Source organism: Pseudorasbora parva, chromosome 22, assembly GCF_024679245.1.
Source record: "Pseudorasbora parva isolate DD20220531a chromosome 22, ASM2467924v1, whole genome shotgun sequence".
NCBI lineage: Eukaryota > Metazoa > Chordata > Actinopteri > Cypriniformes > Gobionidae > Pseudorasbora > Pseudorasbora parva.
This window is the reverse complement of record NC_090193.1, coordinates 26,838,121-26,855,915: the sequence shown is the minus strand read 5'-3', so window position 1 is coordinate 26,855,915 and position 17,795 is coordinate 26,838,121. Positions and strand designations below refer to the sequence as shown.

At 37.2% G+C, this 17,795-nt stretch overlaps 1 protein-coding gene across 1 annotated transcript in view; it reads right to left on the bottom strand.

Moving 5' to 3' along the window:
• The window catches only part of unm_sa1614 (un-named sa1614), a 44,097-nt gene that overhangs the window by 18,008 nt on the left and 8,294 nt on the right, over nucleotides 1-17,795 (bottom strand). The window contains 10 exon segments of the mRNA XM_067431894.1: nucleotides 565-634; nucleotides 921-1,021; nucleotides 2,649-2,735; nucleotides 7,893-7,968; nucleotides 8,444-8,529; nucleotides 10,622-10,751; nucleotides 11,616-11,665; nucleotides 12,438-12,512; nucleotides 12,820-12,965; nucleotides 13,394-13,466. Coding sequence (XP_067287995.1) covers nucleotides 565-634; nucleotides 921-1,021; nucleotides 2,649-2,735; nucleotides 7,893-7,968; nucleotides 8,444-8,529; nucleotides 10,622-10,751; nucleotides 11,616-11,665; nucleotides 12,438-12,512; nucleotides 12,820-12,965; nucleotides 13,394-13,466 — 894 coding nt within the window.

Here is a 17,795-nt window from a genome sequence, read left to right as displayed (position 1 = left end):
GAAGTACTTATTTTCCACCATAATTTGCAAATAATATATTTTTTAAACAGCAGAAAATGTGATTTTCTGGATTTTTTTCTCATGCTATCTCTCATAGTTGAAGTGTAACTACGATGAAAATTATAGGGCTCTAATCTTTTTAAGTGGGAGAACTTGCACAATTGGTGGCTGACTAAATACTTTTTGCCCCACTGTAAATGTCCATCCGGTATATGTTTGGGTGAGTCTTTGTCTTGTATTTCAGTTCTATATCCCAGTTTCATGTGTTTCGTGGTTACTTATTGTTTGATTATGTTATTAGTTTGGTTTGTGTATTTAAGTATTCTTCTATCCTTGTGTATTATTTCAGTTCGTTGTCCGTTCTCAAGCCATTTTAGTGAAGTTGTTCTTGTCATGAAGTTCTGGTTTCCTGAGTAATTTGGATCTGCATTTGGATCTGCTTTCTCCTCATCATTATTGCAACCAGACGTGACATTTAGAATTTATCCGCATTTTTTCACCGAAACCAGCAGAAGATACAAACTGCTTGCTGCTGTATTTGCAGGGAGTGATGCGAGTACTCACGGTTCCATGAGCGATGGTAAGATAGCAGTTCTGCACGGAACATTTCCTCTTCTGCCACATCTTCCTCAACCTATCAGAGAAATGAGATCACGGCACAGCATCCACATCACTTTCTCCTCAATCAACACAAAGCTATACAGTGAATGCAGAGACAGATCTGTGTGTAACTCCCGGGACAGTGTATCCTAGCACACATGAATAATTTGAAATGAAGGGCTAACAGGGCACTTCCAAAAGGATTTATCAGGGAAATCTTAATGAAAGCGTGGATTATACGTCACGTTTGAAGAATGCAGGATCCGGGAACAGAGATGCAATAATAGCATGACCATTTGCAACGACATGAATTCATTTACCCATCACTCCTCTTGTAAAGGTTGCCTGATTTCTCTGTGCCATATTGCTTGTTGCCTTGAAGCTGATGCATGCTGTACACGGTCTGTCTGCTTAGAGAATCCTGCACAACAGAAGCATAAATGGGAAAGTCATGGTTTGGTTATATGTGGCTTTTATGGTTTTTGATTTTTACTGACTTACATGAGATTTTGATCACAACAACTAGTTTCTGTAAAGGATAGTTCCTGTATTTTCGTTTTGCATTGAAACAGAAAAAGTAGTTTAGCATAATGTTCACAGTACTCTTTTTCATAGCATGGAAGTGAATTCACTTTCATGCTATGAAAAAAAGTAATGGGAACATTATGCTAAACTTCTTTTTTGTTAAACTTCCTTTTCCAGGGACACCATAAAATTAGTCCATATTACTTCTCCGATAGATATGCTAGTGCACGGTACACTTTTATTCTATGGAAAAGAGCAGTGGTCACATTCTGCAAAATATCTTCTTTTGTGTCCCATGGAAGGAAGAAAGTCATACAGGTCATTTTTGGATGAACTTAAAGGTAAAGTCTAAACTACTCAAACTGAGGAGACAAAAATATCACAAAAATATTGTGTTATTCATGCAGAGAGGTGCTAAAACTGATACTGACTCACACTTCTAAAGAAGCACGTAGGAAATTCACAAGAGATGAATATCACTCATGCAGTGGCACAAATGTAATAATAATAATATTCCATCAACAGGAAAAAAATTCAAATATCTCAAATTCTGTACAACAAAAATTATTAGAATGCTTCTATAATAATAAAAATAATGATATAATTACAACGGACATCTATGGGGCAAATGTACAAAGATAGTTGAAAGCGTATCTTGTGTTTAACCTGGAATATTTTAAATATCAACAGCATTCAGAAAAGAAAACATGAAAAATCAGACGTGATTTTTGAAGCAATTTGACAGAAAACTGTTATATTCTTAGTGAGAATGTCACACTATATTGCACATGCAATATTTTTCAACTAAAGCGTGAAACATGAGATGACAGCTTACATGCAAGTGTTTATGGGTAATTACGGCGGCTCAATAACATCACATGCTAGTATAAAAAAACCTCTTAACTTACTCTTCTGGCCTGCTGTTTTGTCAGTGAGGCATTTAGAAAAACGATTTTGTTATTAGCTGCTCTTCACAGTTATTCCAGGAAATTAACAAAAATAGTTGTGGAAGATGATTGACAGTTACAAATATAGATTGATCCCCCCTACACCATAATCCCATTAAATACTAATAGTAAGACTAACAAATTCCTCCATAAGACCCTATCTATTTATTACCCTGGGAAATAATGTATACCGCCATGCACTGCAACATCACATGTTATTGATTTTTGTGAATCAATAGTGGGTGGGTGACCTCTAAAAGAGGAAAAAACTGTGGTGGGGTAAACATACCGCAGTCCTATGCAATACAAACCTAGACAAAGAGCTAAAGTGTATTGTATGTACTGCTTACTGAAATAGTGTTTGAAAAGTTACTGGGGCTAGTTTTTCTCAGAATTTCCCAGAATTTCTCAGTGTAGGTTTCAGTTAAACAATGCGAGATCATATCCAGAGTTAGAAGAAAATCCAGCTAGGAGGGTAAGAGGTGAAAGTAAGCATGATAAATTTGCGCAATGGCTAAAGCGGGAAAAATGTGTGTGCAATCGGAGCTGGAATGAGGTGTAAATAGAGTGTCATACCTCTTTGAATTCAGGTTGCAGAGCAGGTCTGAGCTGATCTCTGAGAGAACAGAGCTGTTTCTTCTCCTCATCCTGCTTATGTTTGATCTGTATAAACACACACACACACACACACACACACACACTTAAATTCCTCCGAACACATCCTACACTTCCTCTCCTCCTTGAACATTCCTCCAGCCCTGTTTATCTAAGCATGATTACTTAAGCTTTAGGTGAGACAATGACCCTTTTATTAAATTGTCTGTCACTCACAACAACACTGCAGCTGAAAGAAGCCGTCTGCTTTATCAAACACAAATTTGTCCTCAACCAGGATTTGCTGTTACCAACTGCTTACAGTGCTGATTTCTTCCCTGATTGTGTCAGCATGAGGTAGAGAGCGGTGGAGGCAGGTAACCTTGATGCGACGTGATCCGAGCAAACAAAAGCCACACTGTTGTGGTTCATTATGGTCTAGACTAGAGAACGTTAGCTGCCGAGACAACATTTCTATTTCATTTAAGTGTGTGTGTTTTTTTCTAATCACTAGATCTTCTAGAGAAAATGTGTATGCTTTTAGCTGGTCAACCAGTTAAACAGCAGCTTGGCCAGCCTAGGTGTCCAGCTAGACTAGCTTAATCTACATTAGGTTAGTGCAAAATGTGTATTTAAGCAGGATGCAGTTTATTAAGATTCTGGGTTTGTTTAAGTCTCTAACACAAATAAACACCACTAATATGCAGTGTTTGTTAAGTTTCCTTACCTTTAACAGTGTAATTACACTCTCTAAAAAAATGTATTGCATTACTTATATATTGCATTACAAATAACTGTCCCTACATCAACTTCAACAAGATGAACAATACAAGGATAGACATGAAACTGATCTTTAATTCTTTCAAATAAATAATATCAAATTGCATAAATTATTCTTGAACTGACCAAAGTATTTAAAGTTTACATTAGCATACATACAGTGTCTTGCGAAAGTATTCGGGCCCTCTTGAACTTTGTGACCTTTTGCCACATTTCAGGCTTCAAACATAATGATATGAAACTGTAATTTTTTGTGAAGAATCAACAACAAGTGGGACACAATCATGAAGTGGAATGAAATTTATTGGATATTTCAAACTTTTTTAACAAATCAAAAACTGAAAAATTGGGCGTGCAAAATTATTCAGCCCCCTTAAGTTAATACTTTGTAGCGCCACCTTTTGCTGCGATTACGGCTGTAAGTCACTTGGGGTATGTCTCTATCAGTTTTGCACATCGAGAGAAATGTTTGCCCATTCCTCCTTACAGAACAGCTCGAGCTCAGTGAGGTTGGATGGAGAGCGTTTGTGAACAGCAGTTTTCAGTTCTTTCCGCAGATTCTCGATTGGATTCAGGTCTGGACTTTGACTTGGCCATTCTAACACCTGGATATGTTTATTTTTGAACCATTCCATTGTAGATTTTGCTTTATGTTTTGGATTATTGTCTTGTTGGAAGACAAATCTCCGTCCCAGTCTCAGGTCTTTTGCAGACTCCATCAGGTTTTCTTCCAGAATGGTCCTGTATTTGGCTCCATCCATCTTCCCATCAATTTTAACCATCTTCCCTGTCCCTGCTGAAGAAAAGCAGGCCCAAACCATGATGCTCCCACCACCATGTTTGACAGTGGGGATGGTGTGTTCAGGATGATGAGCTGTGTTGCTTTTACGCCAAACATAACGTTTTGCATTGTTGCCAAAAAGTTCAATTTTGGTTTCATCTGACCAGAGCACCTTCTTCCATGTTTGGTCTGTCTCCAAGGTGGCTTGTGGCAAACTTTAAACGACACTTTTTATGGATATCTTTAAGAAATGGCTTTCTTCTTGCCACTCTTCCAGAAAGGCCAGATTTGTGCAGTATACGACTGATTGTTGTCCTATGGACAGAGTCTCCCACCTCAGCTGTAGATCTCTGCAGATCATCCAGAGTGATCATGGACCTCTTGGCTCCATCTCTGATCAGTCTTCTCCTTGTATGAGCTGAAAGTTTAGAGGGACGGCCAGGTCTTGGTAGATTTGCAGTGGTCTGATACTCCTTCAATTTCAATATTATCGCTTGCACAGTGCTCCTTGGGATGTTTAAAGCTTGGGAAATCTTTTTGTATCCAAATCCGGCTTTAAACTTCTCCACAACAGTACCTCGGACCTGCCGTGTGTTTCTTGTTCTTCATGATGCTCTCTGCGCTTTAAACGGACCTCTGAGACTATCACAGTGCAGGTGCATTTATACGGAGACTTGATTACACACAGGTGGATTCTATTTATCATCATTAGTCATTTAGGTCAACATTGGACCATTCAGAGATCCTCACTGAACTTCTGGAGAGAGTTTGCTGCACTGAAAGTAAAGGGGCCGAATCATTTTGCACGCCCAATTTTTCAGTTTTTGATTTGTTAAAAAAGTTTGAAATATCCAATAAATTTCATTCCACTTCATGATTGTGTCCCACTTGTTGTTGATTCGTCACAAAAAAAATTGTTTTATATCTTTATGTTTGAAGCCTGAAATGTGGCAAAAGGTTGCAAAGTTCAAGGGGGCCGAATACTTTCACAAGGCACTGTACATAACATACACACAAGTTTACAGCAGCAAAACACATACATACATAAAGCATACATTTTGACATTAGACGTTAAAAGTTTATGTTAAATCCACTATTGTTTTATATAGAATTATTCTATAGTCTATAATGTAATTACAGAAAAAGTAAAAGTAATCCCTTGCTTTAAATTACAGTCATTAAAAGTCATTAAATTAGAGTAATGAATTACTTAGTAATGCATTACACCCCAAACACTTCTAATACTTCAATGTGAGTCACTCGGTTATATCAGTGTGGTTGTACACATATTGAGATTATCGACTAAACTATTTTTAGCCTGCAAACTATTGATCTGAGCTGACTATACAAAGCGCACAGAAGGAGATGAAGGAACATTGTGAACGCACTTTTAGCTTAGGGGTGATGGGATGCCATAAAGAGGCAGAACACAAGTCATTCGCTGCTCAGCATGAGCAATCTACTCTTTGAAATTAAGATATATTTGCCTGACAATGAACAAGGGATGCAAAGGATCCTCAGCACTTTTCAATTTAAAAATAAAGACCTCCCTTATGGGATGGTATATGAAGACAATATTAATACACTGGGGATCTGTAGGACAGCATGGACAGCATGGCCCATATCACACTCATCCTGAGCTTCATTGCCGCAGAGTTATGCTCTGAATACCGATTAGCCCGCTTTGCCCCCGCCACATGACCATGAACGCACACACTCAGGGCTGATCCTGTTTGTCTGAAAGGATTCTGAGTATACATGACTCAATTTATCAAATCACTTGACAGATGACGTACAAGTTATCTTTCCGAATTATTTCACGTCAGTTTGGATTTCAACGCCTTTTTATGCATTCTGACCTTTCCTCAAGTCATTACTCCCTAAATGGTAAATAGACTGAATTGAAATGTCAGTTTAGTATAAGGATCCTTTCTTGCGTTGCCTGTGTTCTCATTCATTGTTAGTTGCCTTGGTTTCTAATTAAGTTACACGTCCTGTTAACTTTTAGTTCTTTGGTTTGTATATTTTGCCATGATATTGTCTGTTTTGTTTTTTTTTTCATCTGGATTAGTAGTATTATTAGTAATAGTTATTAGTAATAATTTAACACACACACACAAAAAACTATTGATTACTTTATTTATATGCCAATGTATTAGTAGCAGTAGTAGTATCTCTTTCCCCTTCACACAGCATTACAATGCAAGTTTGGTTAAACATGTCACTGTCTGTTTGAGGTTTGAGTATTTTGTGTAGGAAGCCTATGGCAACACAAACGCATGAATGAATCATAGAAACAGTTTAGAGGGATGATTACCCTGATTTCTTCCACTTCCATAAGTGTGATTATGGCTTATTATCATGGTAAGTGGGATTTGAGCCACAGCAGGTCATCTGTCCCTATTGTGGTTTATCGAATATTCCCTTTCATGAGGTGTGTAATATAGCTGGTTGTGAATGTAAATGTGCTGCAAAGCTGTACATTTGTCGTCACCAAAAGAATAGTCTCCGAACCGCTTATACGAGTCATTTGTATTTCAAACTTTGTGATGGTTGTACGTCACTAAAAAAGACACTTGCATAATGTCCGTCGTACGTTGTCCGCCCGCGAACAACTTGACCAGCCCTCAAACGTCATTTTACTGACAACTGCTTCTTAAATTTCAATGTGGGATTTGCAAAAGGCTTGCTCTTAAAAGATGGGTCAGTGTTTAGTGAGTGACAGACAGTTTTTTTGGACCAGCTTGCTCCTCAGAATTATATCCTGTAAGTATGAATTATTGATGTATACATTTTTTGTACCGGGTGTTCAAAATGTAGTTTTGTGTAATCGGCTAACTCATCATATTACGGTCTTACTGAAATTCATCTGTGTGCCACTATTACCTAAACTGTCTCCATTAATGTCGTTCTTACTACTTTGAGTAAAGATAAAGGGTGGAGCAAGATCGTTTTTTACAAACGTTTATGTTACATCCGTCATTCAAGGTAGTGCAGGGCTAACGCATGCACCATTATTGATACAGTTCCCCATTGTTCACCACGATAAATTAGAAATATACACCGGTTTGTTTATGGACAAACCCTTTTTAATGCAGATGGTAAGTCATTACAGTTGCGACATCTCATAATGTAACTCAAATGAGTAGCGTTTTACTGAGAAATGTCCCACTCAAGTTGTCCTCAAAATAGAGGTTTGGGTTGAATAACTAGTTTTTCCAATGTTTCATCATCGGAATCGTGCTCGGATTTATATTGTAAACCTGCATCATTGTTAATGTCTTTACAGTACGTACAATTGCTGAGCTTTAGGAAGCCTCCGGAGAGAGCTGAAGTACAGTTATGGTAATGGCCGTTTTGTTTCTGAAATATGCGCTTTACGTGGTAGACCATTCACAACAGACTGGCCCATCAAATCAGAGTAGGATCACGAAGAGGAGGAATTTGGAGAATGTTATTCATCCGTCAAGTTGTTTAAGAATCATTTAAAAATGTGGTGATGTGCAATGTTATTATGAGAAAATGAAATAGTTTCTTGACCTTTGATGCATGTAAACCTGTTGTTGGAGACCTCCAAAACAAAATTAGGAGCCTTTAAAAGAGCATAATAGGGACACTTTAAGAACATTTCTGTGCAGGCAGTTAACATGGGCGAAATCACTCACAGCGCTCAGCTGTCCCGTAAGGGCCTCAATGTATTGCTTCAGCTTTTCCGTTGCATCCAGACACTCCTGAAAGAAACTGACAGGGGAAAGCCGTTTTAATTACAGATCCCATAAAAAAACAGCTTCAATTGTCAAGTCTGCATCTCTCTTCGTCTCTTGCTCTTCTTTCAATGGTTTCTCATCCTCTCAAATTCCAGTCACACTCAAAACAGCGTGACAGACTTGAGTGTGGAGGGATGAGACTATAAAGAAAGGCAATCAGTCACACCAAACATGCATAAAACACTGATGGTGATGGTGCCAAGCAGGCACAGGTGCGCTGCCTGGCCCAGAGATTTCTCCTCACACGGATGACTTTGTTCATTTTGCCATGGTCTGGTTCATTTCATTGGACAACTCTGTTGTGGGAGACTGATTATATTGCTTTACGAAGACTTTTTATCTGAAGGATTGCTATATATTCATAGAAATGTACCATTTACCATGATACACTTCCAAAATCTTTTAAAAAATTTTTTTTTTTTAAAATCACAGTTTTATCACAGACTTACTTGCACTGAGAGTGGTAGTGTTTGATGATGTTCTGTAGCAGGTCTACTCCTTTCTTGGTCTTAATTTCATTCACTTTGATGAGATACTGTTTAAGAGGAAAACAGATGAGAATAGAAAACTTATTTTAGACAGTAATAAAATCTCACAATAATTTGCACAGATAATATATTTTACTGTATTTGAGCCTTGGTGAGCATTAACTTCTTTTAATGGTTACGAGAGAAAAAATCTGTACAGACCCCAAAATGTTAGAAGTCTGTAGTCATATAGTCAGAGACTGTTTGAAGCAGTGGTTCTCAACCAGGAGCCAGGACACACTAGGGGATCTTAAAAGTGGGGACCCTAAAACAACTTAAAATATTTCTGTAACGGTCCCATTTTGTTTTGGCTTCATTTTAATTCTGTTCCCTGTGCTGCTTTTCCTGAGTTCTGTTTGTTTGTTCTAGTTAGTTTCTATGGTTTCTGATTGGATTACATTCACTTGTTTTTCATTCAGTTACCTTGCTGTCTGTGTGTATTTATAGCCTTAGTTTCCTTTGTTCATTGTCCCGTGTCGTCTTAGTATTATGTGGTTAAGTTATTCTTTTCTCCTGCATGTTTCCTCATGAAGATTATGATTAAAAGACTGTATGTTGTACTCCTCATCTTAGTGTGCTCATGAATCATTACAGCCACATAGCATGACAGATTCTTATTATTTGGTTATTTTTATAAGCAATATATGCGGATCAGGCAATCCTTATATTGCACTGGTCTCCCACTTGCTGCCAAAACAGCCCTGACTTGCCGAGGCATGGACTCCGCTAGACCTCTAAAGGTGTGCTGTGGTATCTGGTACCAATATGTTAGCAGCAGATCCTTTAAGTCATGTAAGATGCGAGGTGGGGCCTCCATAGATCGGACTAGTTTGTTCAGCACATCGCACAGATGCTCGCTTTCACTTAGATTTGGAGGCCAAGTCAACACCTCAAACTCAAACCATTCTTAAACCATTTTTGCTTTTGTGGCGGGGTGCATCATCCTGCTGAAAGAGGCCAGTCACCAAATACCGTTTCCATGAAAGGGTGTACATGGTCTGTAACAATGCTTAGGTAGATGGTACATGTCAAAGTAACATCCACATGGATCATGGCAGAACCCAAGGTCTCCCAGCAGAACATTGCCCAAACACATCACACTGCCTCCACCGGCTTGCATTCTTCCCATAGTGCATCCTGGTGCCATTGGTTCCCAGGTAAGCGATGGACACGGCCATCCATGTGGTGTAAAAGAAAACGTGATTCATCAGACCAGGCCACCTTCTTCCATTGCTCCAGATGATGCTCTGATGCTCACATGCCCACTGTTGGTGCTTTCAGCAGTGGGCCAGGGGGTCAGTATGGGCCTCCTGACTCGTGTGCGGCTATGCAGCCACATATGCAACAAACTGCATTAACTTCTTTAGCAATTTGAGCTACAGCAGCTTGTCTGTTTGAAACTACCACATGGGCCAGCCTTTGCTCTCCACGTGCATCAATGAGACTTGGCCACCCATGACCCTGACCCTGAGTATTTTTGATAGATACGGACCAATGCAGACTGGGAATACCCCACAAGAGCTGCAGTTTTGGAGATGCTCTGACTAGCCATCACAATTTGGCTCTGGCTAAACTCACTCAAATCCTTACGATTGCTTATTTTTCCTGCTTCTAACACATCATCTTTGAGGGCAAAATGTTCACTTGCTGCCTAATACATCTCAATCACTAACCGGTGCAATGATTAAGAGATAATCTGTGTTATTTACTCATGTTATACATACTTCTAGATAGGCCAAGCTCTAAAATATTTTAATGGGTAGAAATTGTGAGTGAGGGGGTTGAGATCCACTGATTAAGAGTATTTCAATTGGGGTTAAAAAAATTATTATAAGTGCAATTTGTTAACTCAGCAATTTTATTTTAATCACACTTTATAATAATCAAACTTATTTTTTCCCCCACACATCATAAACAGGATTATCATATTATATTCACCCATGCTGGACAACAACAAGTTTGAAAAAAACCCTGGTTTAAAATAACAGTGGAAATGTTTTTCCCATTTAAATGTACAGATGATAACACAGAGGAGTTGATCTCAGCATTAATCTGTCATGTTCCTCTATAGCAGCTTACACAAACACGAGCGGATCTTACTTCACACATCTGTAGCTGGAACATCCTGCGCTCTTTCTCCATCTCTTCTGCAATCTCTCCTCCGCTCACCTCTGTGCGCACCATACCATACTGCTTCGCCAGTTCCCTCTTCTCCTTCTCGATCTTAGTGCTAAAGGAGAGCGTGTGACAGTGTGGTCAGGACTTTTGTATTGTGCATTGCATAACAGATGGAATGTATTTAGATTTGTGGCTACAGTAAATTAGAAACACAATACAAAAGTATTGTAAGAGAAGTGAAGCGAGACACTTACGAGAATTACAATTAAATGAAGAACAGAAATTAGAAGGAGCAAAATAACGATACAGGAAGTATTGAAAGGATCTAAGAATCAAGGATCAGGAAGTTCGATTAGAAGGTCATAGGGTTTCGATTTTGCTATAATCCTATAACTTAAAATCATTTTATACATTTGTGTGGATGACACGAGAGAATATTTGTGCTACGTCTGAGCTTTATTTAAAAAATATGAATTTCATACTATTAATGCTATTGCTACATGATATCCATTATAATATCTGCAAAAAGGACCACATTTCTGACTTGGTGTCCATGCTGAAGGAACACTTAAAGGAACATAAGCCCTACTTATGTTGTTATGAAGGTACATAAGGCAAAACATGTTGGGAAATACTGGTTTTAACAGCCATGACTTGTAATAAAGATGTTAAGAAATATAAGAAAAAGAGAACAAGTGAAAGTGATTGTGATGCTTAAGTGAATATACAACACACTGAGGTACAGAACATAATCCTACACAGTTCCTAAAATTGGTTGTTGTTTGAAACACACAAACAGATGGTCGTGATAGACCAGGGATAAAATGTTTTCTTTTTCTCTTTCTTATTTTGAAGCTTTTGCAATATCTCATCTAATGAATCTAAATAAACCACAGCTCAGTGGGTGTCAAAAACACAGTTAGAAATAGCATAGGAATAAGCTTAATTTAAAAACAGTGTTATAAAAACCACTCACAATTTATTTTCATAATCTCTCCATGCTTTGTCAAAAGGTTTTTTCAGGTCCTGACAACATAAAAAAGAGTTTAGAACAGAGTAAGAATTACATCATCTTTCAGTAAAAGACAAGAAAATCAAGACAGAATTAACAGAAGTCATCATCTGTCTTATTACCATCTGCTCATATTAAACACTGAGCTTATGGTAATGGTCTATGTAATGGATTTCTACTTGTAGAGACAGAAAACACACGTCTTCTTGCCTTCTGGGATATAATATCCAATGCATTTCATCTATAATTTAAATCATATATACTGGAACACTAACCAAGCAACAAAAATATCAAAAAGTTACATGGTACCATTGCAATTTCTTGTTTTTTCGTATCATGGTATTAGAATAATCATTCAATATAATGTAATACAGTTGGGTTCTATTAAAAAAAAATGTCCTGGCAAATGTAATATTTATACAAATATTTTAAATGAGATATATTCAAATATGCTAATATGCACATAAAATTAGTTAAAGCCCAAGCAAATACTTGCCATTTACCAAATTATATGTATTTTTAAAACTATGAAGTTCATACTTTTAACATTTATTAGATATTTCACATTTACTCTGAATTTATAACAAGTTTAAAATAAATAAAACATTGTACATTAAACTAAGACAATTTTTTATAGTTTTTGTTTTTACCTTTTTGCATTGCAAATCCCATTATCAACCTAACAATTTGAGAACTTGCCTATAATGAAACCTAAATAATCACAATCTATACATTTACCAAGAAAAAACAAGACAGTAATGTATTGTATTATGGAGTTCAACTTACACCTTTGACCTCTTTCAGATCCCCTTTTACCAGCGAGTCAAGGAAGAAGTTGACATTGTGCAACATGCTCTTCAACTGATAAAACAGAAATATTCAAACGGACATTGTGAGCTGGGAAAACACATTTAGACCCAGTATATGCTTACTTGCAAACAAGCACATTAAAACATGTTTTTTACTTTAAAATCAATTTAATAGGGACATGTCTGGAAAGGATAAGGAACTGTGGACAGCGAGGTGAGAAAACCTTTGGCGGGGAAGCTAAGCTGTTTGCAGATAAGGCCTATCTTGTAAGTCCAAACTGTGACTAATATTCAAAAAACTCTTTGGGATTATGCAGAAGCCTAACAGAAAACCCTCCCTGGAGCTCCAAGTGTCTCACCAAGTTCTTCATTGGCATCAGCAGTTCTTTGGAGAATTCTGCGAACTTATTAAAGGCAGAGGCCACTTCCTGTTCTCCATTGTTGCGGAAATTTACAGCCAACTTCTCCATGGAATTGATGTATGACTCCAAATGTGATATGTGATCTGGAGGGAGAACAACAGCAGAAATTCAGTACAACCAAAAACATATAACCAAGAAAACAGGGAAATTTGACTAAAAGCATATGACACTAAAAAAAAACACAAAGAGGTGTTGATGGGTTTGGGTCTCAGAGGCATTTGCCTTCCACTTCATTCATATTCATATGTAGATGTGCAGGAGGAAATGCTTTGCATGCCCTGTCAATCTGAGTAATGAATTAACATAGAATCAAATGAATGAACGCTGCTTACACTCTGATGCGCATTAAAATAAAAACAACTACATATGGTAAACTGAAGACTAGCATTTGTGACAAAATGCTGCCCCCAACCAAAGCGCCTGACAAAACGAGAAATGGTACCCTTTGAGGTAATTTCTCACACATTTAAACACAAACAAACCCAACAGATTCAATATTATTTCATGTTACCTTGTCCAGAGATATGCTTTGCTTTGGCTGCTTTCTTCATTTTCTGTAAGATTGTGCGGTCAGAGTCCAAGGCCTTTCAAAAGAAAGAAAAAAATCAACACAGTGTTAGGAATTAGACATTTTTAATGTAAATAAGACATAGGGTTCTATCCATCAAAGGATCCTGGGAAAATGTACCACAAAAAATATTAAGCAGCACGATGCTGAAAATTCAGCTTTGCCAGAACAGAAATACATTGAAACTGTAATAATCTTTCACAATATTACTGTTTTTATTTATCAAATAAATGCAGTCTTGGTGAACAGATAGAGACTTCTTTCAAAAACATTTAAAAATCTTAGACTCTAAACTTTGAACTGTATTACTGTATATCTTGAATACACTAAAGGTAAATTTGAATAAAAGCGTCTGCCAAATGCATAAATGTAAATGTATTTTCATTCCAGACCATATACCATCACTTCAATTTGTTTAAAATGGTGTTGAAATACAGGCAACCCCCCCCCCCCCCACACACACACACACACACACAAACACACACACACACGCACAAACACACAAAGAACCACACATAAAGACACACATATTGTCTAGCACAAACACAGCTTGAAATGGCTCCTTACATTAACACATTTCCTGTTTCAAAAACAGCAATTACATGCAGTCATGAAAAGGTTATGAAATCATGAAATGCTCAGAGAGTTTGCCCTGTGAAACTGGGCTGCTGAAATAACACCTGCTACATTTTCTGTCCCAAAATTTAATCTACTGAAATAAGCAACAATCTGGTTACTGTAAGGCAGCTACTGCATGAAGTCTGGTTGTTATGTCACTGCAAGAAAAATTAATTAGCAGCTTCATATTCGCTTGCCATCTTGAGAGCATGATACATTGCTGTGTGTGGTTCAAAATAGTGTGACTAGTGCAAGGGTGAAATTGTCAACAATTTGGCATGTTGTAAAATGTATTTTCACCTACTAGTGTAGGGCTCATGTTGTAAAATAAGAAAACGTGATTCATTTAGATTTAATTCCATAATTGAATTGTGCCTGTAGTTTTACTGTCTATGCAAATCTAGTTTCTATACAGACTTAATGGGACTGTATTTCCTGTCCCCCAATTATCCCTCCCTTCACTCAGGATAAACAGTTTATTCCTCCGGGTGTAGAATGAAGCCTTGCAGAGGGCCGTAACGCTTCCCTAGCTCATATCCCATCAGCCCATTTAGCAACGTCCTGAACATCTCCTGTCTTTTTAACCACAGGTGATTTAGCATAATCACATTTTCACAAAGAGAGAATCTCAGATTTGAGTTTAAGACTTGAGAGTTTCCCCAAAGAGCTTTTTGCAAAGCAGATTCATTTGTTTGCTCCAGTTGTGAAAAAAGGACGAGACTCGAGATCAGCTGCCATGTTCAGTCCATGCCAATGAGGATCAAACTGAGAAGTCTATTATCTACAACAGTACATTTGATAGTGTAATACTACACAGGGTCAAATAGCACTCCAAAATGTATGTTATAAAAAGAGGTCCGAACCAAATAAATAAATGTGCTTGTCCATTTTTAAGTTGTTATTGATTAAAACACCTAGGTCTCTTACTAAAGATTTAGAGAATGGTGCCAGGGAACTCAAATCTAAAAGAGCTTGAGTGGAATTATTTGGGTGGCCGAAGACAAAAACATCCACAATTTACCTGCATTTAATATTAAAAAGTTTTTCGCCATCCATATTTTAATATAATTTAAACATTGTAAAAGTGACCCAAAAGTGCTAGATGAGCGCCTGAGTGGTAGATATTGAGTTTTGCCGGCGTAACAATGGAAGTATATGCCTTATTTTCTAAGAATGTTACCCAGAGGAAGCAGGTATAAGGAGAAATACAGGGGAAAGGATGGACCCTTGCAGGACCCCCCAAGGAAGACGCATTTTCCCAGAAGTTATATTGCTATAATTCACTGAAAAATATCTGTCACTCAAGTACGACTGAAACCATTTCAGGACAGTATCTTTCAAACCCACTAGGTGTTCGAGTTAAGAATGTTATGGTCAATCATGTCAAAGGCTGCAGTCAAGTAACATCAAATTCATATCATCACCATTTTGATGATCAGATATCACTTAACACTTTTAATAAAAGCGGGTCCATGGAGTAAAAAAGTGAAAAGTTTGGGAAGCACTATATGTCATTTGTAGATCAGACTCAGAGGTTAGTTGTCCGATGGAATTCGGCTTGAGTACGCCCGTTCCCGGAAGCCAGTGATTATAGTTTTGTTTTAGCAATATCTCTCTTCTCTGATCACTTGTTTACTTGCATGAGGGCGGGGTAACCTGTCACTCACGAGATCACAGCAATAGCAAACCACAACCATCCAATTCATTCCAGATGGACGAAATCATGTCCCACCCTACTTTTGTTTTGTTTTGTTAAAGAAGCGTTTCGCATGGATATACATCACAATAAAAAAAGTTATGCCGACTTTAAAAACGTTAGACGGAAGACAGTGGAATGGAAAAAAGAAACTTGACTGTATTTATGTCATGTTTACTATACTGAATGTTACGTGCACCAGAGAAATTTCATAACATGATTAAAACTGTGACGCAACTACGCAGAAAACTGAGTTGAACTCAATTCTTTGTTCTCCTTAGCCTTGATGAAATCAACTTCCTTCAAAAAAATCTCAGTTTCTATGGAGACTTCTTCCTGTTTTAAAGCTGAGGACCTCTGCCTCTAACACTCGTGTCTTATCTTGCTGTTTTTATTCTCTAAGGAAACAGGCCTGTCAAATGGCAGCATAAAGGATTATAAGCAATTAATATGCATTGGTGTCACACATGATAGTGTGAAGAGGAAAATGTAATTCACTGTTATTAGTTCAGAAAGCCCGTTATGAACTCCTCATACAGTACAACTGAGAAACATGTTGGGTGTGATGTGAAATCATCTGACAATGAGCAAGAGCCGACTGTCATAGAACCGGTGCTTTAGAGGGATAGCTGATCCCAAAATGAATATTCCGGCACTATTTACTCACTCTTAAACTTGACTTTTTCCTTCTGTGCGACACAAAAGGAGAAAATGATTGTAGAATTTCCAAGCAGCTGTTTCCAAAGTGCATGCTGACAATGGAGGCCAACTTATAAACAATTTGGTTTGTTTCTCACACAAAAATATGGCCTCAGAAGACTAAAATAGTGTAAAAGTCATATGGACTACTTTTATGATGCTTTATTTTGTTTTTGTGTAGACTGTGAAAACTGCTAGTCGCTATCCACTTCTTTCATTATCTTCCTTTGTGTTCCAGTGATGAAAGTCATACAGGTTTGGAATGACATGAAGATGAATATATACTTACAAAATTTAATTTTTTTGGTGAAATATCCTTTAAATTAAGCAAACAGAAACTGAACATTCAAATTTAGAGCTGCTTGTTTTGCATCAAGGATATTTGACTTTCTTATTTTTAGTCATTCCTATTACCTCTGTTATGTGTACTCTGGGCCAACAACAATTCGACCATGTGGTATTTCACCTGGAACAGCATTCCATGGTGAAATTCACATTCCCCTGACTAGGCAAAGTGTGAATTCTGTACTCAGCACGACTAACCTCACAGGTCTTTTGTTCTATATTTCAGCAATAGTGCATGGCCTTTTGGATTGGCTTTTGTGTGCATTTAGTGTGTGTGAAATTCCCTACACCACACATAGAAACGACAGAACAAAGTAAGACCAGTGATAAACTAACATAAATATTCATAGTAAACAGATGCAGTGATGGGACAAAATGTTGTAGGTTCATTATACATTTACATTTTTATACCAAAAGAACTGCCATCTTATTCTTCCTACCATTGTGATTGGGAAGGAAGCATTGAACTCCTTTACATACTGTGGTTCCTTAAACTACAGAAACTCTGTTTAAACTTTGTTGTGAATGTTTTTCACACCAATATGAAATATCTTAAGATGGGATCATAATATTATAATATGGTGTGCAAGAACAAGCAGTTAAATGGAGGGATGAATGAATATAAAATTGAGAAGTTACACAAAAATGTGGAAAAGTACTTCTTCGAAAAAAATATATCTTAATATGGGATAATATATAATATTATACTTATTATACTTATAATATTATACTATAATACAGCATATAACATTTCAAATTTAGAAATGTTTTACATAATAACAAAAGGATCAAATATAAGACTGTAATATAACAACAAATTCCATTTAGAATTATATTATTAGTTGACTCTGTTTGGGGTTTCAACCAAATATGAAATAATATTTTAAAGGGATAGTTCATCCAAAAATGAAAATTAGCAGATTGTTTACTCGCCCTCAAGTCATCCTAATTGTATATGACATTCTTCTTTCAGACAAATAAAATCCA